The following is a 25,926-nucleotide window of genomic DNA, read 5'->3' as shown; positions in this document are numbered from 1 at the left end:
TCCAATGGGAAACAACTAAGCAGTTTTTTTTATATTAAGGCAGCTGCTTAACTCACAAGTGAGAAAGTCCCAAATGAATTATAACGGATCATATAAAGCCACTTCATTCAAGCACATAAACCACCAATTAATTTTTTTTGAAACATTTGGCAAATTAAAACTGATTGATGCCAATGGACAGCTTTCCCAACGGTTGCACAAGTTTATCCAGCTATATAGACCAGGAAGCACAAAAGTGTTAGGGTCGCTACCACTGGCTTTAGCAGCCCAGCGTCAGAGAGGGAAGAAATGGCCTGGGTTTCTATTCAGATTGCTGTCCAATGACTCCTGCTCGCAAGTACGCATCCGTGTACGCTGGATGAGGATAGGGTTCAGCTGGGCTGTGACATACCTCCCCCCCTGGTGAAATAATCAAGCAATACTCAATGTTATGGCTCACACACAAGTTACGCTTGTATGGTGAGGTATCAGAGAATGCCCACTTCTCTTGGAATCATTCTCCAGCAAGGAATCAAACTTTAAGTGGGGAAAACACATTGTCAAAAAAGATGCTGTAGAAGCTGCAGTCACCGTTATGGGATGCTTACCATAAAGCCAGGATGACTTCAGTTAGCATACTGCCACTTGTACGGGCAGAGGTAACGAGTCAATACCAAGGCTGTCTGAGCTGGTCCAATGTTGCCGTCACCTATGGAACCATTCTGGGACAGGATGCGAGTCTTGCCTGTGTAAGACAACACAACCAAACCTAATAATATTCTCAAAACCCAATAATACTTTTCAAACACTTTCCACCAGGAGTCACTGGAGTGAGAACCATGGCTGATTTTAGACAGAGGCCAATTACAGTACCTCATCTGCTGCGCTGACTGAGATCGGATAACTCAGCACAGACCATGAATTGAATCCAGGGCTTCCGGTTTGGTTGGACTTGGCGTTAAAATCTCTTCCCCTGACGTAGTATTAAAACACAAGATCAGAGTAGAACTTGTCTACAAATACTTTCAACTTATTCTTATACGTTAACAAAGACTCGCAGCACAATTGAACACAAGTAGTTTCTTGTCAGTTTCCTTTTTAATATTTCATACCATAGGTGAGCACTTGGAGAAGCACATTTTACAGCTTACTTGAATCTAATGTGATCAGTCAGAGGAAACAAAAATAATCCCACTGGTAAAAAGCTTGTAACAGTTTGAATACTGCAAAACATAAATAAATAACATTTGTAAAAAGATTACATGAAATGTGAACGGTTTCGGACCGAATGATATTTTCCATATACATTATATACATTAAAAAATGTGCGACTTAAACCATAACTGCATCCCTAAGTCAACATGGTTAATAAGATATGCATTACACATCTGTTAATTTACAGAATTGACAGGCTTTACCAGTATAATACACCATAATCGAGTGTGTACAAGCACAACTTTTTTTTCTTCTATATTAATATTCTCAAGTATGGCCCTTTTAGTTTTGCAAGCAGACCATTTTCTACTCAAGAGTACAAACTTTTGACACATGCTTTTGAATTGAGACGAGACTCCAATGTTGCACAAATTGCCTTATTGAAAAAGATGAAAACTAAATTAAAAATGAGAAAACCTGTCCTGCAGAGCTACCTACATCTCCATTCCGACTGTGTCTTCTAGTGAAGTTAATGGCGTGTTTGGGTCTCATAATTCTATGTCCAGTATGGTGTATGGAGAATCTTTATATGCAATGAAACACTTGTGCAGCAGAGGTAACAGGAAAAAAAAAGTTTTACAATATCCTTCTGCAGTTTTGTTTTTAAATTACTTTCAGTGCCAACTTTCGCTTTATCTTGTAAAACAGCAATGAATACATTCTACATAAAAAGGTTAAAAAATCTGTAAACTTTATAAATAAAACTCATGTGTAATTCCCTTAGCAATTTAACAGTGTCATAAAAATGTATTTTGCTTGATTTATTTGGGGCTTTACGTAAAAGAGCCCTGTGTTACTTTTAAGAGCAGTGCTTTAATGCAAGTATGTGCCTTTACATGTAAAAATCCATACATCTTTAATTCCTATATATTGGCTAATTGCATATAACTACACAGAAGCACTTGGAATGTGTACAATTGTTATCAGCCTGGCAGATATGTACTGCATTCTGGATGCCACAGATCAAATTCAAACTGTACTTTAACAATTATCTAACTCTTCAATGATCCACATGAGCTGCATTTAGACAATCCCACATCTCTCAAAGCAATCAAGTATTTCAGAATATCCTTTATATGAGGAAACAAAAATGCTGTGCAACAACCATGCATGTTTGGTTAAAAAGAAACCAAGTTGCATGGAAGTAGAAATGGTCTGACCAAAAGTTACCGATATCTTCAGCCTGCATTCCTTTCTTGGCAGTTGTGAAAAAAGTATAGCTGAGCTCAGTCATAAGAATAGGGTCATTGCGAAGCAAAAAGAAACGTAAAGCAAGTCTTTTATACAAGAGCATACAAAATAAAATAGGATAAGGGGCTTTATTAGCGCAATATTAGGCAACATGGATTGCTGTATGATTATGGGTAACAGATAATTTCTGAGCAGCAAGTATAAAGGGATCTGGTTGCAGTAACTGGAATGGTAACAAAACAATTAAAGCAAATCTGTATGTTCCTAATGTGAGGCAAGCTGGGGTGGGGCAGAGGAATGATCTTCAATGAGTTGCATGGCCTTTTTCCATCCCTGACTTTTCTTATGTTCTTAATGCAACATCAGGGCAAACATTTAAAAAAAAAAAAAGAAAAACTTTCCTTTTCTCTTTCTGGATTCACAATGTTGTTTCTTGTATAAACTCAATGCCCTTAGGACAAAACTTAGATCTAACAGTGACTAAACAGCACACATTTCCTACGAAGCACATCCAAGCCTGTGCTTTTACTGCTTTGAATAGGAAAGCAGGTACATCAGTAGATATTCTGTAAAGCAGGAGCTATTGCTATTGGCTTGGGCAGTCTAACTGTGAATGCCATACACAATGCTGTTTCAATTTGTCTATATTGGTGGCTGTAAAATGGGAAGTTCAAACAAATGTTTCTCTGCCGCTCCCAAAAGCAGCAAAGAAGCACATCTTCAAAACCTGTACTACCCATTCTTCGTAAAACATGAAGCCAAGTCTCTAATAAACCATCTGAAATGTGCATGCAGTTGGAACCGATTACCCTCAACTCTACACAATACCAACGGTTACTGTCTAGCTATAGTGTACTGTTTTCAGAGTATTTGAGGGACCTCCTTTTCCAGTGTGCTTCTAATGCTTTTACGCAGATTGTTTTTAAATGGTAACCCCACAATCTACTCTATCATGTACTATGTTACATATTGACAAACTAGTCAAAAGAGCATGCTCTACATATATAGAGGAAAAAGACCAAATTGGGTGATTCCGTGGAACATTTACATCTTCAAGAAACATTTAACTGTTCAACAAGCTACTTTTTTTTGGTTGACAGCTATCTTCACTATACACGTTTCATTGTAAAAGTCCCACAACTATATCACTATAAACGAGTAGTCATTCACAGGAGTCACATTTGGTTAAGGTCTTTTTCCTATTTAAAAAATTTTTTTTTTAAGTGTCTACTTTTCCAAAGGTTCCTTCTGGTGGCCTGTAATGTTTTGGAAAAGCCTTCAATTGTAGAGTGTTAAATGCATACTTGCGACATCCAACATTCTTCATCGTGTTTTCTCGGCGACATCCCTCGCTGGGGAAGAAACAAGTACAGAGAATGATAGCAGCAAAGAAAAAAAATGATTATAAAAAAAAGACTTAAGACAATGACTAGATGAGCATTTGGTTAATAAAAGAGGCAACTGAATGGTGAGCGGTGATTACATAATATGTACTTCACAAACTAGGATTAGATTGCTCAGGTTTGTACAGCCATGTAAGAAAGACAGGTTTGAATCCAATTATAACACACCCAAAATCATTTCTGATTAGACCCTACTGTTCAGAGTCACATCAATGGCCTATTTGCATCAAATACTTGTGCCACTGCACAAATTACAGCTTGGTAGTCGATATATATATAAAAATGATTATAAATACGACCAGTTTGCTGATTTGTGAATGTTACTGGAAATACTGGCAGCCTAATGCAAATAGATTCGGATAGGTCGGAGCTGCCAGAAGAGAGCATGAGTTAGCTTTCATGCAAGGAGCAGTTGATTTTGAAGATAAGTGCACTTTATGCTGAATGGGTAAATGTACTGACCAGTGTGGAAATGAACCACAGACCAGGAAGGTTGCAGGGTTGGGTTGATCTTCAGTTTGTGCTGAAATAAGCATCAACCAAGTGCTAAAAAATGGCTTTGGTGCCCAAAAGCTAGGAAGTGGAAAATCAGCAGGGCTCCTGCTCCTGATCATTATCCAGCGACCCCGGCTAGAAATACATAGGTGGCACGCGAAGGCAGGATTGATATGACTCCACAGTCAAATACCTATCAACACTCATGTAAGAATGTGTATGTGGGCGTGGTCTTGAAGGCTGCAGACATTTTTGTAACCATGAATCATTGACTTCAAAAGAGGATTAAAGGGAAGAATACTATAATTTAAAAAAATAAATAAAGTGCAAATCACTGCACTGGGGCATTTGGTAATAATCATACAGCACAGAAGGAAGCCATTCAGCCCACTGTTCCGGCTCTTTGTAAGAGCTATCCACATAGTCCCACTTCCCTGCATCAGATCTAAACCATACTGAAAAAGTTAATTGATTTACTCACTTACAGACTAAATGGGTGTGCTATAAGACAGAAGCAGAATGCAGTACAATAGATGCCGTTGTGCTTACACAAGCAAGTTAGTTGTCATGTGATATCTGCCCAGCTGTCTGAACAGATCTTTCTTTACTGGCAAAGCATTTCTTATGTAAGCAAGTGACATAAGTCACAAAGCAAGTTATCCCAAAAAAAGGCCAACGTACATTTTAAAAGGTTATTGTAATATTTCAAAATAATCTTAAATACAGTTTTATTTGGTTAAATACAGACAAGCAGTTTTGAAGAGGATTTACCACTTAGCGGTTTCTTCCAAGAAAAGTGCTGTGGTTTCAGAACTCAACACAAAAAGAACATTACAATAGAACAGTCACACAACAGCTAACAGAAAAGTTATGACTGCACTAGAATGTGTAGAAAGGGCTTAAATAAATTTCTTGAAAATACAGTATAAGCGCTCTGTCCTTTTATTTTAGATATAGTTCAAGAAACTCTGAGGTACTGGTCATATGTTTCTATTACAAGAGTTTTAATGTATACAGTAGATAGAATCTTTCATACATCCTCTATTTAAGCTTTGATAAAATATATACATAAAGTACAGTATAAAGTTCTGACATTTGTAAGGCATATTTTATGGTGGACAATTCTATTGCACGTCCTTCCATTCAGTGGCTTCTGAGCAACAAGTAGCTAAGCTCGTTATCATTTTTTTTAAACTTTCTTTTTAAAGAATGGCTTTTAACCTTCTCTTCATTGGCATCGAAATCTGGCCAGCAGATACGCCAGGCTCAGAAAGACCCATACAATCATTAAATTGGGGCTAAGAGCAAGTAAAGGGATGGAATAGAGGAGGCTGGGATCAAGCCTGCAATCACGGATGGGCACCAGGCCACTCAAGTTCTTCTGTGTGACTACCTCCCGCGTTCCAATGCTGTGAAAAGGGAAAATGTAGGAAATTGCGGAGGAGAAGGGCGGGGGGTGGGGGGGGGGGGGGGGGGTGGGGAAAGAAAGCAAAACAAGCATGCAGCAAACACAGCATAAAAAGAATAGTCAAGAATATTTAAAACGGGGGGGGGGGGGGGGGGGAGAAGGTGGAGTTTTTTTAATATAAAAAGTACAAAGATACAAAATACAAGAGATATTACAAAGGAAAGCACCAAAACCAGCAAATGATAAGAAGTGACAAAAGTAACACATTAGAAAGAGAGTGAAAAAAGAGAAAAAAAGAGAAAAGTTGAAAATTCAGAAAGAATGACAATGGTTTCTCATGTTCAGTCTGTATGTGTCAAGTACATGCTGCAGTGCCATGCCTCACCATGCTTCAAATTGTACAAGCAAACTGAACGTGAATAACCATCCTCGTATTTAACCCTTTCTCACCTTCAAAGGAAAATAAATTAGATAAAGTTCCCACAGAAATGAAGCTGCTGTTTTAGCGCATCTAGGATTTCCTCTGCAGGTCACAATATGGTGATCAGATTTCTTTGGTTGCTATTTCTAGTGTAATCGTAAGCCCGTTCTTTCAGGATGCTGTTAAAATTTCTTAAGTGAATATGGAAAATCTTCCCACGATGTTTACAATACCACCAATGTAAACATCAGAGGAAATCTGTGAAGGCTGGAGTCGAATTATAAATCTTAGCTTCATATAGAATTATGGTGGCAAAAATGTTTCTTTTAACACTTTAGTTATCTACCAGAATAAAGGGCAATCATTTAGATAGAGAGAACTTTAGATCACCAGCTAAAACCGCCTCTGAAATATTTGGGTGAGACAGGGTTAAATAACAGGTAAACACAGAAAGGATAAGAAAACTACAAAAAACTTTGAGACAAGGTACACAATAAAACTAACTTTAAAACTTCAGTGAGTGCAAACAGGGTTCCATCACAGTTAGTGTAGGATCATTTACTGTGTCTTAAATTCTTATCCTTTCTTAGAGATGTACAGCAAATTAAGAACATGTCCTTAATTAGTGCTGAAACTTTTTCAATATTGGAGAGCTATTTAAAGGATTTCATGTTTATGACATTTGCAAAACATATAAAACAAAATTGATGAATGATGCATAAATGAGGACTATAAAACAAAAAGGAAAGCTCAGACAATTCCTTAATTCTAGTCACATTCATGTAGTTCTGACGGACAAGTAACAAGCAACTTCGCTGCTGCTGTGAACGGAGCGATGCGAACGAGAGCAAACTGCAGAAGAGTTTCTTTGTGCAGACTATGCCAGATAAATAAAGACTACATCTGAGCATAGCATTCCAGTTTACCAAACTACTTCCCACTGAGTTCAATCATAGAGTTCCTAATCCAATTTAAATGCAAAATGCTGATGCAAAATATCGTGCTTCCCCAGTTAGAATTTTAAAAATTACATTCTCTGCCTTTCTACAGTAATTTAATTACTTTCTCTTTTGAGAAAAGACACAGGATTAATATTTTCTCTTTTTCTTCCTGCAGTAGTTTCCCTGGACCGTGTGGCTGCAAAGTGGGGTAATATGAAGCCAAGCCTTTGCAAAGGCCTTTCTTGAGTCAGTGGCCAGTAGGCCCGGGACAGAGGGGTGGTAATGGCCTCCAGTTCGTGCTTCCCCACAGAATCAAAGCTGAGACTGGGAACTCAGTTGTGATTCTGTGGGAAGCACCAAGTGGAGAAAAGTAGTAGTTGTCTATGTCTCTGCCACCTTGCAGTGGTGGGTCCGATATGTAGTGCTGCTGCACCAACCCCACTCTATTGCCTTCCACTCCTCCACCATGCCCTTACCAACAACCCTCCGCCAAAACAGCAGCCAGGGCATCCAATCCCAGACATCTGGAAATATCCAAACTGCTCACTGGGAGAGAAATGTAGACGCAGTCATCCCTGATGATCACTCGGCTGATCTCTGATCCACAGCACGAACAGATATCCTGCCTGCCTAAGACCGTGAAGTCAGTGTGTGGAGATGCAGTTTTAAATCACTGTCCGGTTATTCCACAGGTTAGAAAGGTACTTGATAATTTGTCTGCACTAATCTGTATTAAAAAAAGTGAGCCCATTCTTATATTTTTATATAAAGCGAACCCACTCACAAATTTCTCCTTAAGATAAGCATACATTTTATAATTCTCACCAAATGATGTAAAATCAAGTCTTTTCTGTTGTTTATATTTGGATTGACTTGCCAGATTAATAAACTGGTTGTAGTGCAAAGAATTTGGAAACTGACTATTAATACCATTTATAAAAATCTTAAATCACTGCAAGGTATTGCTTGGTACACTAGTTACACTATTAGCACTGAATGATAAAACAGTGATAAATGAATAGAAATCTATTGGGGCAGCGAAGGCTTTCAGTTTAGGTTTGTTTCCAGCAAAAGAGGTACGTAAACAGCCAATAGAAGTTTTTTCTCTCAAATTTTCTCCCTCCCCTCTTTCTTAAAAGGTATCGACTCCGAGCTGGGCACTGTCCCATGGCTATCGGTCACTGTCCAGTACCTCACTGAAGTAGGCATTCTTCATGTGCAAGGCTTGACGATGAGTGTTTGCAGGTTATTTGTGAAGGGCATCACTGCTGAGCCCGATCAAGTTCTGACCTGACATTTACACAAGCATACTTCCAACAGGAGTTGCTGGGTAGCAATCAGGGGCAGGAATGCTAATGAATTTTCCAGTCGCTAACCCAAGCATGTTGAAGTGAATTGTAGCTCCCCTAGCACTGCCCTGAATTAGGGGGACCTTTCAGCTGTTTAATTGTTGAAGGTATGTACTAATTCAGCAATGTGATCACATAATATTCAGTGAACGCCTAGCTTTCTTTTCCTTGCCTCTCGTAGGTTAGCAGACAGGTGTATTTTTCCCCTGACGTTAATTCCCGCCTCTCTGGCGCACGTATTTTGCCTACACAGTGGCCTTTGGCAAACATTCTGCTTCAAGAATCTGAGCTGCCAGTGACCACCTCAGGGCTGTGGGATGTTGCCAAAGCTGAGAATCAGCACTGGGATGTCTGCTTTTCTTGCTATCCAGTGAGAAAAGACTGATATTAGGAGGTTGTGCTCTCCCAGAATCCATAGATTTAAGTAAAAAGGTTTTATTCAAATTGTAAATTCAATGGAACTATTGGTCTGATGGTGGTTGTTCCTTCTGTTCCTAGAGAATTCCAAAGATTAACAACCCTCAGAGAAGAAATTCCTCCTCATCTCAGTCTTAAATGGCTGATCCCCTAGCTGGAGACTATGCCCCCTAGTTCTAGACTCTCCAGCCAGGGGAAACAACCTCTCAGCATCTACCCCGTCAGAATCTTGTATGTTTCAATGAGATCACCTCTCATTCTTCTAAACTCCAGAGAGTATAGGCCCATTCTACACAATCTCTCCTCATAGGGCAGACAACCCTCTCATCTCAGGAATCAATCCAGTGAACCTTTGTTGCACCAACTCGAAGGCAAGTATATCCTTCCTCTGATAAGACGACCAAAACTGCAGTGCTCTAGGTGTGGTCTCACCAAGGCCCTGTACAATTGTAGCAATACTTCCTTACTCTTATACTCCAACACCCTTGCACTAAAGTCCAACCTGCCATTTGCCTTCCTAATTGCTTGCTGTACCTGCATGTTTCCTGTACGAGGACACCCAAATCTCACCGAACACCAACATTTACTAGTTTCACAACATTTAAAAAATATTCAGTTTTTCTATTCTTCCTACCAAAGTGAATAACCTCACATTTCCCCGCGTCATACTCCATCTGCCACCTTACTGCCCACTTAACCTGGCTAGAATCCCTTTGCAGGCTGCGTGTGCCCTCCTCACAGCTTACTTTCCCATCTAGCTTTGTATCGTCAGCAACCCTGGACACATTACACTCGGTCCCTTCATATAAATCGTTCATATAGATTGTAAATAGCTGAGGCCCAAGCACTGATCCTATAGCCTGCCAACCTGAAAATGACCCATTTATCCCTACTCTGTCTTCTGTCTGTTAACCAATCCCCTATCCATTTTCTACAGGGATAGGGGATCCATTTGGTACTTATGGGGGTGGGTGGGGGAAAAGATAGAGTAAACTGAATATGAACAGAAGGGAAAGTATACCTATACTGAAACCAAAATTAATTTGTCTTTCTGAATGGTTTTAAGTTACACTGATTGCAAACAATCAAAAGGACTCAATTACTTTACCAGCTTCCAATCACTGGTTTGGCTGCTTCCAAGTGTAGAACAATGGCCTCGTTACATAATTATTGTTGCTTAAAATAAAGAGACATGATGAATCTTTTAAAAGAAAACGTCAGGAGATCATTTCACTTTTAAGAGCAACTGCATCTCATTTTCCCTCCAGGTTGTAAGGCTGATCCCCAGTGTCACAGAACCGAGTTATGAGGAACGTGTGTTCTGCAGCTGGATGATTCGGGGCTGTGGGAGTAACTGGAGCTTTGGTTCTTGGGTGAATGAGCTCAGTTATCTTCTGATCTATATTCAGAGTTAGGAGTTAATAATGGGTCTTAATTCTTAGAAAAGGACAATCAAGCTTTCTCTCCTTGCCAGATTTTGTTGGAGTTTGGCAGTCATGTACAGTACTTGCCTGATCTGGTCTACAATTTAGACAGATTAAAAAACAAAATTACCACAGGCTTTTGAAGTGTAGAAATAAAGGTTTTGCTGAGCTGCCAGTGTCAATGCCTCTGTACCAAACGCAAAAAGTGGACTCAGTTTTAAGTATATTGAAGTTACTGCTTTCACAACCGTAAAAATCAAAATGGGGTCACACCATTCTCCTGCAAACCAGTTGTAACTAAGGAAAGATGTAGCAATTCTTCACTGCTAACAGGAGAAAGCGCCCAATAGCTGCCACACATATTTTAGTATATTTTTCTGAGATTGGGCACATATGGGTCAGCTGGTGTGAAGATGCTGTGCAGATTAAGGTGACTGGAACTGCTCCAAGGTATGGTTTAGCTCGATCAGCTAGGTCATTGCAGCAGCCTAGGGGCAAGAAGCCAGTCTTCAGCCAATTTGATTCAGTCCACGTGATATCAAGAAACGGCTGAGTGCACTGGATACAGCAAAGGTTATGGGGCCCTGACAACATCTCAGCTATCGCGCTGAAGACTTGTGCTCCAGAAGTAGCCGCGCCTCTAGCCAAGCTGTTCCAGTACAGCTACAACACTGGCATCTATCCGACAATGTGGAAAACTGCCCAGGTGTGTCCTGTCCACAAAAAGCAGGACAAATCCAATTCGGCCAATTACCGCCCCATCAGTCTACTCTCAATCATCAGCAAAGTGATGGAAGGTGTCATCAACAGTGCCATCAAGCAGCACTTACTCACCAATAACCTGCTCACTGATGCTCAGTTTAGGTTCCGCCAAGACCACTCGGCTGCCGACGTCATTACAGCCTTAGTCCAAACATGGACAAAGGAGCTGATTTCCAGAGGTGAGGCGAGAGTGACTGCCTTTGACATCAAGGCAGCATTTGACCGAGTGTGGCATGAAGAAGCCCTAGTAAAACTGAAGTCAATGGGAATCGGAGGGAAAACTCTCCACCTGCTGGAGTCATACCTAGCACAAAGGAAGATGGTTGTGGTGATTGAAGGTCAATCATCATAGCCTCAGGACATCGCTGCAGGAGTTGTTCAGGACAGTGTCCTAGGCCCAACCATCTTCAGCTGCTTCATTAATGACCTTCCCTCCATCATAAGGTCAGAAATGGGGAGGTTTGCTGATGACTGCACTGTGTTCAGCGCCATTCACAACTCCTCAGATAATGAAGCAGTCCATGCCTGCATGCAACAAGACCTGGACGACGTTCAGGCTTGGATTGATAAGTGGCAGGTAACATTCGCGCCACAGGAGTGCCAGGCAATGACTATCTCCAACAAGCGAGAGTCTAAACATTGCCCCTTGACATTCAATGGCGTTACCATCACCGAATCCCCCACCAACATCATCCTGGGGGTCACCATTGACCAGAAACTTAACTGGACCAGCCACATAAATACTGTGGCAACAAGAGCAGGTCAGAGGCTAGGTATTCTGCGGCGAGTGTCTCACCTCCTGACTCCTCAAAGCCTTTCCACCATCTACAGGGCACAAGTAAGGAGTGTGATGGAATACTCTCCACTTGCCTGGATGAGTGCAGCTCCAACAACACTCAAGAAGCTCGACACCATCCAGGACAAAGCAGCTCGCCTGATTGGCACCCCCTCTACCACCTTAAACATCCACTCCCTCCATCACAGGCGTACCGTGGCTGCAGTGTGTACCATCTACAAGATGCACTGCAGCAACCCGCCAAGGCCTCTTCGGCAGCACCTCCCAAACCCGTGACCTCTTCCACCTCCAAGTTCCCCTCCAAGTCACACATCATCCTGACTTAGAAGTATATCGCCGATCTGTCATTGTCGCTGGGTCAAAATCCTGGAACTCCCTCCCTAACAGCACTGCGGGAGTACCTTCACCACACGGACTGCAGCGGTTCAAGGAGGCAGCTCACCACCACCTTCTCAAGGGCAATTAGGGATGGGCAATAAATGCTGGCCTTGCCAGCGACAGCCACATCCCATAAAAACAAATTTTTTTAAAAAGTGAAGATTCATTATTGTAGGAACAGGAATAGGGCATTCAGCCCCTCGAGCCTGTTCCACCATTCAATTAGATCATGGCTGATCTGTACCCCAACTCCAGTTACCAGCCTATGCGCCATATCCCTCAATACCCTTACCCAACAAAAATCTACATCCGAGTTTTGAATTCTTCAATTGACCTAACCCCAACAGCTTTTGAAGGTGTGTTCCAGATTTCCACTGTGAAGTGCTTACTGACATCAGGAAATTTGATGTTTTTAAAAAAAACTTCAATTTTAGATTACTTGTAGTCTTTTTACCCACAGCATTCTGAAACTTGAAATAGTTTCTCTTTTTAAAAAAAAAAGGTATATATTTCTTCTACTACTTTGCAATCTCCTTTTGGAAAATATCCCATTGCTGATCTACAATCCTACAGCTAGCTCACTCCTCATCTTTTTAAAATCTACCCTAAGTGGCAGGGGAAGAATAGGGGAAGGGGTTTTAGGAGGTGGTTAGGAGGAGGAGTGAGAAAAGTTCACCAATGTGAAGTGGGTGGTCATATTCCAAAAGTCCTGAAGCAGGCAGCATTTGGGGTGGTGGGGGGCGGGGGTGGTGGGCGGGGCGGGGAAAGTAAGTTTTGTTGGGAATGGGGCAGGACTCACAAGGCGGTCAGAGGGGAGGGAGGGTCACGAAAAGCCTAGGGAAATTCATACACAGGGTGGGGGCACTAATGATATGGGGAAAGCGACACACAGCAAGTGAGGGACAGTTAATGCTCTAGATGGAGGGGGCAGATGAGCAGCAAACATTTCCAAAGCAGAAAAAGTGTTAGAGTCATCCCCTCTCCTTTCTAATCTGTAGTCCATTGCATAACCTTCCTTCTGAGATATATTTTTGTTGTCCTAGTATGTATTAGGATTAGATCATCTTACCATGATAAATACAATTGACAAAATTTTGCTATATGCCTTTCGCTGGTGCAATTCACTGCATCCGGATTTACAAATTGTTGCGTTATTGAAGCGTTACTTTTCTGCAGTTTGCCTCTTTCCGCAATCAATGCGTGTAGTTTTGAATGACTTGCCAACAAATGAAAGCTTACCTCCTCATGCAGTCGAGGGCCTGTGTAAAGACCTGAGGAGCCATGCCGTGCTCATGCTGCAGGATCAGGCACTGTTCCAGAGTGATTGACATAGCTGTCCGGTCCTTGGCACTTTTACAGCTTGTAAATCGAACACCATTTAATCTACGACAAATCTGAGAACACAAAATGAAAAAAAAAATTGTATTAGAAGATTAAAAGTGATTTAATTCTTCAGAATACCTACATTTCAAAATGAAGTATATTTCTGAATCAAAAGAATGTAACAAGGTTATAGAAACTTATAAATGGATAAAAGAAGGATAATACTGCAGTCAATTGAGAGGTTCGTGAATGCAAAAAGAGCTTCAATTGTGGTAAAAGAAAAAAAATTACTTATTTATCACAGCTCATCACATGTTCCAGAAATGTCTGAGTGCTTCACGTGTCATTAATCACTTTGATTTATGTAAATAAATAGACGTCATTGTATGCACAGCACAGCAAGATCCAATAAATAAAAATAAGCAATTGGTGGTCCAGATTGAGAGAAATGTTAGCCAGAGTACCAGGAGAATTCCATACGATATTGTCCTTCATTCTGCCAGTGCAATTCACACCCCATCTAGAGCCATCCTTTGTTTCTTAACCTGTCCCATTACCACCTCCTCTCGCCTTGAATATCTCAATGTCTCCTGCTTTCTATCCTATCACTGACCTTCCCTTTTGTTCTTTCATCCCCTCCCCCTTTTCCCAGCCCCTAAACCTGCTTTCCATTTCCTGCTTTTTTCCAGTTCTGACGAAAGGTCATCGACCTGAAACGTTAACTCTGTTTCTCTCTCCGCGGATGCTGCCCTGGCCTGCTGAGTTTTTCCAGCGTTTTCTGTTGTTATTTAGGAGAATTCCATACTCGTGCCATTGGATCTTTAAAGTTCACCTAAATCTGTGGAACAGCACCTTAATGGGACATCTCAATTGAAGAATATCTTTAGTAATACACTGGAATGTCACTTCAGAGTTCATGCTTAAGTCCTGGAGTGGGACTTGAACCCACGACCTCTAGCAATGTAACTAACTGAGCAAGCTGACACTACTATAGCTTAAACTCACTTATGAATATACTGCCATAATGAAAATGATACCTTCATGCAATTAAATGGCATATGTGCTAAATGTAGTTGCTAGGTGGGGCACATTGACACCGGTCATAAAATTAATTGTGATATTCAATCTTAAAAGGTTTCTGTAAGTGTTGGGAGCTCGTTTCCTCTATGGGTTATTGTTTATTAGCAGCATTTGCTACAAGCATGTGAAGTAAGATTTAAAAATGAGCGTAATAGGGCACGTTTAGTAGAACGCAATTGCGCAGCAAAATGTTTAAAGATGAAATGTACTAATTATTCGTATGTTTAATTGCAGAAATGACCATACCAGTTTAGAGAGATGAAACTTACAAAAAGAGACACTGACATAACCCTTTTCTGGAAAAACGAAACTTAGTAGTGGTCAAAAGAGAGAATGACTCGTTTCTCAGAAATCACATGTCCTGATGACTCATTTCCAAGAAATCAGAGGGTCCACAGGCCCCTGCAGTGAAAAGTGAAACTTATGTTATAGGCTACCTTGTATAAGTTAGACACACCTAGTTAGTGATTAATGTATAGACTTTTAAATCGATTGGACCTCTGGAGTAGGAGGTCTCAGAAAATGTGTATAACTGTGTGAACCTCAAGAGATTCGGTGGAGTCGGAGCCTTGTGTTGGGACGCAAGAGCCACAGCTCCCTAGGCCTGAATAAACCGTTTTTACTTCAATTATTGGGTCTGTCTTTCTTACAACAAGCCAGTGTCGTCGACTTTGTATATCACTTAGTCTGCACTTTGGGGGCTTACATCAATTGGCGACGAGGATGGGATACGCGATCTGAACAAGACTCTCGGACAGCGTTAACCTAAGACGGGTGAGTATGTTTTAATTACCACCTGTAAAATTAGGGGTTAATCGCTGGCGAGACGTTGAGTCAGAATCGACGTATAAAAGAACTATAAAAAGACAGACACCTTTAATTGAAGGCGGTTAAAAGGTAAACTGCAGTTAGGGGCAGGTAGTTCCCTAAAAACCGTGAGGCGGTGAAACCTCAGTTAGGGGCAGGTAGTTCCCTAAAAGCCGTGAGGCGGCGAAACCTCCGTTAGGGGCAGGTAGTTCCCTAAAAGCCGTGAGGCGGCGAAACCTCCGTTAGGGGCAGGTAGTTCCCTAAAAGCCGTGAAACGGCGAAATCTCAACAATTGAATGAATGGGTGCACCGTGGTGAGTGAATGAAATAAAACCCTTACAGTCACAAAGAGGTTAAAACTCAAAACCTCGAGACTAAAGGGTTGGTGTGTTTAACGAAACAGAGTGATTGACAGGAAGTGAGCAATTAATCAGAGTAACGCTATAGGGGTGAGCAACGTAGTGTATAAACCTAATTCACCAATACCGTGAATTAAGCATTAAACATAGCAGTTAGTTATGACTAAGAGGGTGGAAGAAGAATCCTCAAGGGACCTGGATTCTATAACCTGACTCCTGGGAAAAAAAAAGTGCAGAGAGCCAAAGGCTTGGTGGGGAGGAGCTAAAGATAAAGAGGCAACAGATAATGTATGGAATTGAAACAGAAGGGAGAGATAAAGAAGGAAAAAGATCTAATTTGCAGGCGAACCAATTTGAAACCCCAGCAAGGAAAAAAAAAGAAACAAACAGGGATTTGGAAACTAGGGAAAGCTGTTGAGTCACAGATTTAAAAAGGAAGGAAAAGATAAACTTAAAGCTTTACCAACATGGAAGTTATTAGCATCTGTACCAAGACAAGTAAAACACGAGATTTGCTGAGTGAAAGGAACCTTAGACATATGCTGGAATTACAGTTTGTATGAAAATGTGTGTTAAAGTGTGAATATTTCCTGACTAAGAATGTTTAAGAGGTTATAATATTCCTATGTCTGAAAATCTGTCCGTTAGGAAAAAGAAATGTCTGCTGTGTGTTGTAGCTCCACCCACTTCTCTGTTAACGAAAAATCATTTAACCCCTTTGTCTGGTCTTGGATTTTGGAAGTTTAAGAATGTGCAAATAAGATTGTGCCCTCAGAAGGAAAAAAAACCTATTACAATTTGAGTTAAGCTGAAGTGTAAAAACTGAGAAGAGCAACAAAAAGTTTGTTTAACGAGAGATTAAGTTTCAGTCTAAGATCTAACCTTGGAGTTATGAGGTAAATTAACCTATTAAAACCAGACTTTCATTGTGGCCACAGTGAAATTCTGGTTGATGTAAATTGGTGTAGTCCGAATTGAATAAGATAATTCCACTCCACAAGAATATCCGATAGTGGCAGGTCCCTCTACAATGTTTAATTGACTATGGTACTGGGAGCCGTATAGAAGGCGGGACTAGAGTTAAACCTTAGAAAGGGATAGGTAGGGAAGGATGAAGTAGTCTATCTAGGATACATAGTGACACAAGGAAAGAGACAAATGCCCAAAAACAGATGGGAGGGGCATTAGGACTGGCTGCGTGCTTTGATTGCTCGCAAGCTTCTAGGGATGGCAACAGGAAGGGACTGCGCCAGAGAGGGGAGGGGGATCCGAGGATGTTTGTTGACGCATTGGTAGGGGGCTGACAGTGAAAAAATGTTAATAGACACAGGAGCCACAATCTCATTGACAGACTTACCCTTACCCCAAACAAAACTTTCAGTTAGTATAGCAGGAATCGGTGGACAAAGAATCAGGACTTATAAGAGCGAAACAGTCTTACTAGAAATTGGATGTATAATAGTACCTACACAGTTGTGGGTATGCGAGAACACCAAAGGAACAATCCTAGGGATAGATATACTGCGAGAAGTAGGAGCTTTATTCGACCCTAAAGTGAATGAAGTGTACTGGCCCCCAGATTATAAGTTAAACAAACAGACAGACCCGGGAAACAAAGTAGAAATGGCCCAGCCTATACAGGATTTGATCAAAGGGGGGTAGCCAAAGGAAAAAGTGTAAACCTATATAGATAGTCGGAATGCCTTTGGGGTGGTGTCTGATTACATGATAGCGGGAGTAGGCAGGGATATATGACACCAGGAGGAAGACCCGTAAGAGACAAGAATATAATCAAGGAATGAGTAGGAACCTCTCTCCTACCCAAAGAGTGCGTAATAATAAATTAAAGCACACAAGAGGATGGGCAGCTAAACGAGCAATTGAGAGGGGGAATCTGACCAATGAAGCCCAAATGTTCATGTTGAATCAAAGTGTGAAACCACAACTGTCTTTCAGTCAGGGATGTTTTTTGGGTTGCGTGAAGTGACGCAATAACGTTTAGCTCCACCTTCAAAAGCCTGCGAAGGAGTTAACCCTTTCCACTGACAGCTGTTTGAGTTCACCAAGCAACAACTTCAGTATTACTGAATAGAATTTAAAGACATTGGACATTATTAAATTTAAGTTTCTTAATGTTAAGCTGATATTTCCCCACAGTGATAGAAGGAAAATTAGGATTTGATAAATGGAAGTTATCTTATAAACTAATGGCAGCACCGTCTCAAACGGCCGGGAGACTGCTTGGGAGGCTGTCCTGTTACCCAAAGATAAATCTGGACAGATAGTTAGAGACATGAGGCCAAAGACCAACAGATTATACGGGATGGAGAACAGGATACACGGGACGACCAGAAGGAGGTCTTAGCAATAGATAGCAAAGTGATAGCAGAAATAATACCAGCCAAACCAGGGCTAGCACCCAGATGGTCAGGACCTTATGAAGTATTAATGAATAGTGACACATGTGCTCATGTAGATGGGTCTGGAACGGGTAAAGGAAGGTGGAAACACTGGACTCAGTTAAAAATATATAAGGACAATGAGTAAACCAGAGATGGTGCCCTTTTTGACAGAGTGAGGAGTATACTAGAAGATATAAAGAATGGGAAGGGGAGTTACTACATATATCAATGATAGGGCTGTGTATGATGATAATATTATATGCCATAGTTTGAATCTTCAGGTATGTCTGGGGACAGAGCCACAGAACAAGAAATGAACCAGATGTACAGCATTTTGAACTGATAAAATGGATAAGAGCAGAATAATTCTAACTGGCTGGTGACGACCAGCCCCCTTTTTGTAATTACAGGAACATTGGACGTCCGGAATGAGATGGAGCGTCCTCGCCTTGATCCTAGGGATGAACATAAGTATTGCCATTATCGAGGGGGATTAGTAATAAGGAGAACACAGGATAAGGTGTATTTTAGTGTAGCACATAGAGTTACTAAGCTTGCCATTAATATGAGTACTTTTGAGATACAAAACAAACCTGGAACTCCCTGTGGGTAAAACAATTAGAGGATCCACAAAAAAAAAATCTATCTTACAAAGATGTAAGAAACGGGGAGTATTGGAAACGACTGGAGCAGGGTATGCAGCCGGGTTAGCAACAGTTAATAGCTTGGACATAGAAGGAGTAAATGAAGGAGTAGAAGAATTACAAGCAAAAATAGAGAAGTTACTAAAACAAGCTACTGGAAATAGCCAGCAATTGACACTGGCAGGGAAACCAAACAATAATGCAATTGTCAGGGGTGGAAGAGATAGTAGCCCCCCATGCAGAAACAATCAATACAATTATTGATAGACTTAATAATGCTTCTCGCCAAAACAACAAGGAACTAATATGTGCCACGTAGGGCTCATGGCTATTGTCGAATGCTCAGCATAACATGAGGCAGATAAATAATGAACAGATCCCCGATTGGATTACTAATAAGGATCTGGAACCTTGGATTGACACAAATAAAAGCCTATGCAAAGGATGTAAAATGGGACAAGTATACCGGGCAGGCGATTGTCTGACCCCCATGGACTAAGATGATTGGCTTTGTACTGGCCATCCCACAATTCCCAGAAGGGGGACAACCCCTATACGATGTGATTAATATAGGAGAAGTACAAAGGGAAAGTGGGTTAAATATCATGATGTCCCTACCAAGGCGCTTTGGGAAAGGGATGAAGATAATAAACAGAAGAATGAAACCTAAAGGGGGGTGGTAGTGGACAGGTGCCACCACAAGGGAAGGACATGGGTGTGCACTCACCCCCCCCACCGAGGGAGACACATCCGAGTGCGGATTTATGAAAATTACCAATTGCACCCTCGAGGTACACCCAAGGGGGATACACCGGACATGGGTAGCACCAAGGAACAATGGGACATGTTGTGTCACCACAATTGAACAGAAATATGAATATCAAGATATGGCTTGTACCATTCCCCAACCAAACCTTTGTATAGGTATCTTTAGACCAAAACAGATAGGAAAACCTGGTCATTTGATAATATGGGACTTACTAAAAAGGGTTGAAACTTATGTCATACCAGAGCCCAAGGCAATTCCTAAGTTAGAGGAAGCTTGGCAGAAGTTACGGCAGGAAACGAAGGAAATTTTAAAGTATTATCATAAAATAGGAGGCTTAAAGAAACAACAAAAAGACATTAGTACAACATTAGAGGAAACTCACCCACTTCCTCATATTTTGATAATTGGGGACCAGGATGGTCGGGGACTTTGGGCGCCTCAGTGATACAAGACGTAATGATATTCCTCATGATTGTTATTACGATATATTGTGTATTTTTATTTCTCCAGTGCCTCTGTACCAGAATGAGTAAGGCCGATATTGGTGCAGTGAAAGAAGTCGAGCCTGAGGAGGGGCAGGTAGCGAAGTTAAGAATGGACAACTCCCCCGCCTCTCCAAGGCAAATGGTGCAAGGCGCGATGGGAAGCCCTGAAATTATATGGGATTAATTGGGCATGGTAATTAAAGACCGGGCCGGCCAACCGTAAGATGGAGGTGGCAGAAGGAGGGTGGTGAATGAGGATTGGTGTGTGATGACAGTCTCGAATTGGCACGTCACACACCCCACGTGGGAATGAGGGACAGGCTTGAACAGAAAAGCCTCAACCATTAGTGCAGGGTCTAAGGGGCCCCGGGAATGGTTACACCGAACGGAGTGCATAAAGGAAAGCCCACCGTAAAGGAAAGCCCACCGTACCACAGGGGGGGAAGTCGGCCTCCAAATTGATAAGACATATACATGTATAACCTAGACTGGTAGAAGGCCAGGGAGTGCACGCTTTGGCGGACACCAGGCAGTGGAAATACACGTTGACCTGTTTTGGAACAATTGTCCAAAAGGTCAAAAGGAGGGACTGAAGTAAGATTTAAAAATGAGCGTAATAGGGCATGTTTAGTAGAACGCAATTGCGGCAACAAAATGTTTAAAGATGAAATCTACTAATTATTCGTATGTTTAATTGCAGAAATGACCATACCAGTTTAGAGAAATGAAACTTACAAAAAGAGACAATGACATAACCCTTTTCTGGAAAAACGAAACTTAGTAGTGGTCAAAAGAGAGAATGACTCGTTTCTCAGAAATCACATGTCCTGATGACTCATTTCCAAGAAATCAGAGGGTCCACAGGCCTCTGCAGTGAAAAGTGAAACTTATGTTATAGGCTACCTTGTATAAGTTAGACACACCTAGTTAGTGATTAACGTATAGACTTTTAAATCGATTGGACCTCTTGGAGTAGGAGGTCTCGGAATATGTGTATAACTGTGTGAACCTCAAGAGATTTGGTGGAGTCGGAGCCTTGTGTTGGGACGCAAGAGCCACAGCTCCCCAGGCCTGAATAAACCGTTTTTACTTCAATTATTGGGTCTGTCTTTCTTACAACAAGCCAGTGTCGTCGACTTTGTATATCACTTAGTCCGCACTTTGGGGGCTTACATCACATGAAACAGTCAATAGTTGAATTATTAAATCACTTTCATAAATGAAAAACTCAGCAATACGTATTTGCTAGTACATGTGCCTGATTATGCCCACTCCACTTTAGAAAACCCCCCACAAATTTTATCCTTTTTTAAAATTTACATATCACAACTGTGAACATTTGTTAACAAGGCTGAAGAATCTCTGACGAAAGGTTAGCAACCTGAAACATTAACTCTGTTTCTCTCTCCACAGATGCTGCCCTGGCCTGCTGAGTATTTCCAGCATTTTCTGTTTTTATTAAAGAATCGCTTCCTTTCTGGTGCATCTTCACTCTTGCGCTCTGATGTAACTGCACTTGGCTTTAGAAAGGGAGTTACTGACACCAACAATTCAGATCTAACTAGCGACATACTATGGTATGGTTTGCAAATAAAAAGGTAAAATCTGTTATTCAGTTTACTATTTGTCAGCAGCAATAGATTTCAGTGCAGCCGGTCGCCGATGCACAGCGGTGCAGCCGGTCGCCGATGCACAGCGGTGCAGCCGGTCGCCGATGCACAGCGGTGCAGCCGGTCGCCGATGCACAGCGGTGCAGCCGGTCGCCGATGCACAGCGGTGCAGCCGGTCGCCGATGCACAGCGGTGCAGCCGGTCGCCGATGCACAGCGGTGCAGCCGGTCGCCGATGCACAGCGGTGCAGCCGGTCGCCGATGCACAGCGGTGCAGCCGGTCGCCGATGCACAGCGGTGCAGCCGGTCGCCGATGCACAGCGGTGCAGCCGGTCGCCGATGCACAGCGGTGCAGCTGGTTTTTGCTAGTATAATTTTCTTAAATAAGTTTCCTCAATGAAATGTTACTTTCTCTTGGCTCCTGAGATTAGTTATATTAATGGAGAGCGGTAATAACACAAAAACATAGGAACAAAGTAGACCAATCCCAAAGTCCAAAAAATGCCATGCACTGCTCGACTTTATTTCATACCCTTCAGTAACTTTCTCTGTTAAATATTTATCAAGTGCCTTTTGAATTTTCTGGCAATAGGAAAAAAATCTTTAAATATAACTCATTTAACAAGACTTTTCAGTTATGGGCTTACCTAAAACTTACTACCACTGAAAATGAACAGTTGCCTAGAATTAGACTTCTTTAGTTGCATCAATGTAGAGGGAAAAGGCCCTACATTCTTCTCATACATACATGTAAACAAGCTATATCGACATCCATATTCAGGAAAATGGATTATAGACAAGAGAATTCATATTAATGTGTACATCTGCTGCCCAAAACACAACTAATTGTAAAAATGACTTGCTGGAAAAACTCCAAATTTTAAATCATTTCAGTGTCCTCCCCAAAACTGCACTGCAACAATGCAGTCTTAACCAACGAGCTGCCTTGCTAATAAGATGGATGTTGCCATATGAATACAGGAGACGCACACAATCCGGTGACTAATTTGTCTCTACAACAATTAGTAGAGTTTAGATAATAAAAACTAGAACTACTGGAAATCCAGTTGCGCTGAAGGCTCTCATCTGAAATGCTAGCCCCTGCTACTTCTTTCAAAAGCTGACTGGCTGTGCGCGTATTTCTAGCATTTTTGTGTAACTATTTCTTGGAATCAGAACAATCATAGTATTTAAACTACAGCAAATAAAACAGTGCTTACCTCAGCAGCTTGCCAAAGGATATCTACATTCTTATTTTTCCTTGCATGGACATTTTGGCCAAGAAATCGCAACAGTTCAGGCAGACATGTCTGACTCCGGGATCGAGGTAGACCTAAAGAAATCACACACTTTAAAGATATAAACAGAATAAAAGCAGAGCAGGATTGGCAATTGTATTTGTTTTACTCTGCAGTGTTAATGTTAAATGCTCCACCATTGACGGTCGCGCCTTCAGCTGCCTAGGTCCTAGCGCTGGAATTCCCTTCCTAAATCTCTCCACTTCTCTTTCCTCCTTTAAGACGCTCCTTAAAACCTACATCTTTGACCAAGCTTTTGGTCATCTGCCCCAACATCTCCTTGTATGGCTCGGTGTCACATTTTTTTTTTGATAATGCTCCTGTGAAGTGCCTTGGGACATTTTATTACATTAAAAGCATTATATAAATATTAGTAGTTGTTGTTCTTCTTCTTGCAGGTAGCTCATGCTGTAGATTTACATCCATTGAACTAGTTATCACTTAAAAAGTTTGTGACCTAGGTGTACAAATAGCGCACACTTCAATTACATCACAGCGTTTTAATGTATATTTCTTCTTCTGTATGTAGCATACCACTAGTTTCAGCTTTTACAGAATATTTGGTAACTACCATGAATAATGGCCACTTGGACAAAGTGTCACCCATAGAACCACAACTCTGAGGTAGTCAAGTGTATTTTCAAAAAAAAAATCAATGATATTAGATTTAACCAACATGTCTTCTGTGGTGCAGCAGGTTTTATAAATCCACAGGATGCATTAAATGCACAATCAGCAAAAAAAGAGTTAAGTTACAGGATAATGCCTTGTTTTATGTAGGAGATCTGAAATTTAATCAATTGAAACTTTTCAAATTATTGCATGGCTTTGTTAAATTCACTTGTGTACAGCAGGTCTGATACTGCTGTCGTGGTGACCAACTCCACCCTCACATTCTCTCCCTGACCCCCCCACACCCCCCAAAGTTAGCTCAACCAAGACAATAATTAACCCTTTACTTCTATCCTCCCAGGTCATAGATACATAGAGATAGGAACAGGAGTAGGCCATTCGGCCCTTCGAGCCTGCTCCGCCATTCAATGAGATCATGGCTGATCTTCGTCTGAGATCATAGCTGATCTTACCAGTTCAGTACCCCGTCCCCGCCTTTTCTCCGTAACCCTTAATCCCCTTAGCCTTCAGAAATATATCCAATTCTCTCTTGAAAATATTTATTGAATTAGCCTTCACAGCCCTCTGTGGCAGGGAATTCCACAGGCTCACCACTCTTTGAGTGAAGAAATTCTTCCTCATCTCTGTTTTAAATGATTTGCCCGCTATTTTTAGACTGTGGCCCCTGGTTCTGTGCTCCCCGGCCATTGGAAACATTCTCTCTGAATTCAGCCTGTCCAGGCCTGCCATAATTTTATATGTTTCGATGAGATCCCCTCTCAATCTTCTAAACTCCAGTGAGTACAAGCCCAAACTATTTAATCTCTCTTCGTAGGTCATTCCCGCCATTCCAGGTATCAGCCTGGTGAATCGCCGTTGCACTCTTTCCATGGCAAGAACATCCTTCCGCAGATGGGGCGACCAAAACTGTACACAATACTCCAGATGCGGTCTCACCAGCACCTTGTACAGCTGTAGTAAGGTATCCCTATTCCTATACTCGAACCCCCTTGATATGAAGGCCAACATACCATTTGCCTTCTTAATCGCCTGTTGCACCTGCATGCTCTCCTTCAGTGACTGGTGCACAAGAACACCCAGGTCCCTCTGCACTTCCCCATCTCCCAATCTATTGCCATTTAGATAATAATCTACCCTCCTGTTTTTACCCCCAAAGTGGATAACCTCGCATTTATCCACATTATAGTGCATCTGCCACGTATCCGCCCATTCCCCCAACCTGTCCAAATCGCACTGTAGCCTCCTGACATCCTCATCAGAGCCCACCCCTCCTCCTAGTTTAGTGTCGTCAGCGAATTTGGAAATATTGCATCCAATTCCCTGATCCAGATCATTTATATATATTGTGAACAGCTGGGGTCCCAGGACAGATCCTTGCGGCACCCCGCTGGTCACTGCCTGCCACTCCGAAAACGAGCCGTTTATTCCAACTCTCTGTTTTCTATCCGCCAGCCAGTTCTCTATCCACGTTAATACTTTGCCCCCAATCCCATGAGCCTTAATTTTGCATGATAATCTTTTGTGTGGAACCTTATCGAAGGCTTTCTGGAAGTCAAGGTACACCACATCCACTGGCTCTCCCCCATCTATTTTACCAGTTACTTCCTCAAAAAATTCCAGCAGATTAGTCAAACACGATTTACCCTTTGTAAATCCATGTTGACTCTGTCCGATCCTTTCCCCATTTGTCAAGTGCTCCGCTATTTTATCCTTAATAATGGACTCTAGCATTTTGCCCACAACCGATGTAAGGCTTACTGGTCTATAATTCCCTGCTTTCTCTCTACCCCCCTTTTTAAATATTGGGGTAACATTAGCTACCCTCCAATCCACGGGTACTGTTCCCGAGTCAATGGAGTTCCGGAAGATGATCCTTAGAGCATCTGCTATCTCCAGGGCCACCTCCTTAAGTACCCTAGGATGTAGTTTATCAGGCCCCGGGGATTTGTCGGCCTTCAGTCCCCTCAACTTACCCAACACCATATCCCTAGAGATACTAATTTCTGTCAGCTCCTCCCTCTCATTAGTCCCTATGTTTGCCGATATTCCTGGGAGGTTATTTGTGTCCTCCTTTGTGAATACAGAACCAAAGTATGAGTTTAATTGGTCTGCCATTTCCTTATTCTCCATTATATATTCTCCCGAATCGGACTGCAAGGGACCGACTTGGGATTTTACCAGTCTTTTCCTCCTGATATACCGATAAAAGCTTTTGCAGTCTGTCTTTATGTTTGCTGCAAGTTTACTTTCGTATTCTATTTTCCCCTTCCTGATTAATCCCTTTGTCCTCTTTTGCTGTATCCTGTACTGCCCCCAATCTTCCGGTCTGGTGCTTTTA

The 25,926-nt window shown here is 41.7% G+C and overlaps 1 protein-coding gene across 15 annotated transcripts in view; it reads right to left on the bottom strand.

Moving 5' to 3' along the window:
* Window positions 1–1,058: 1,058 nt before the first annotated feature.
* The window catches only part of LOC147112036 (inositol polyphosphate-4-phosphatase type I A), a 268,422-nt gene continuing 243,554 nt past the window's right edge, over window positions 1,059–25,926 (bottom strand). For 11 of the 15 annotated variants that reach the window (XM_085999519.1, XM_085999514.1, XM_085999521.1 and 8 more), the window contains 3 exons: window positions 22,878–22,990; window positions 13,419–13,573; window positions 3,626–5,692 (listed from right to left, as the gene is read on the bottom strand). In XM_085999519.1, the coding sequence (XP_085855645.1) occupies window positions 5,512–5,692; window positions 13,419–13,573; window positions 22,878–22,990 (449 nt within the window). In that variant the 3' untranslated portion in view covers window positions 3,626–5,511. Of the gene's footprint in view, window positions 5,693–13,418; window positions 13,574–22,877; window positions 23,007–25,926 lie in introns of those variants that run through there. The other 4 variants (XM_085999522.1, XM_085999524.1, XM_085999527.1 and 1 more) reach the window with 2 other exon arrangements.

Source organism: Somniosus microcephalus, chromosome 10, assembly GCF_052327205.1.
Source record: "Somniosus microcephalus isolate GS21.2 chromosome 10, FLI_Smic_1.0, whole genome shotgun sequence".
In the NCBI taxonomy this organism is placed as follows: Eukaryota; Metazoa; Chordata; class Chondrichthyes; order Squaliformes; family Somniosidae; genus Somniosus; species Somniosus microcephalus.
This window is presented reverse-complemented; position numbering and strand designations above follow the sequence as displayed.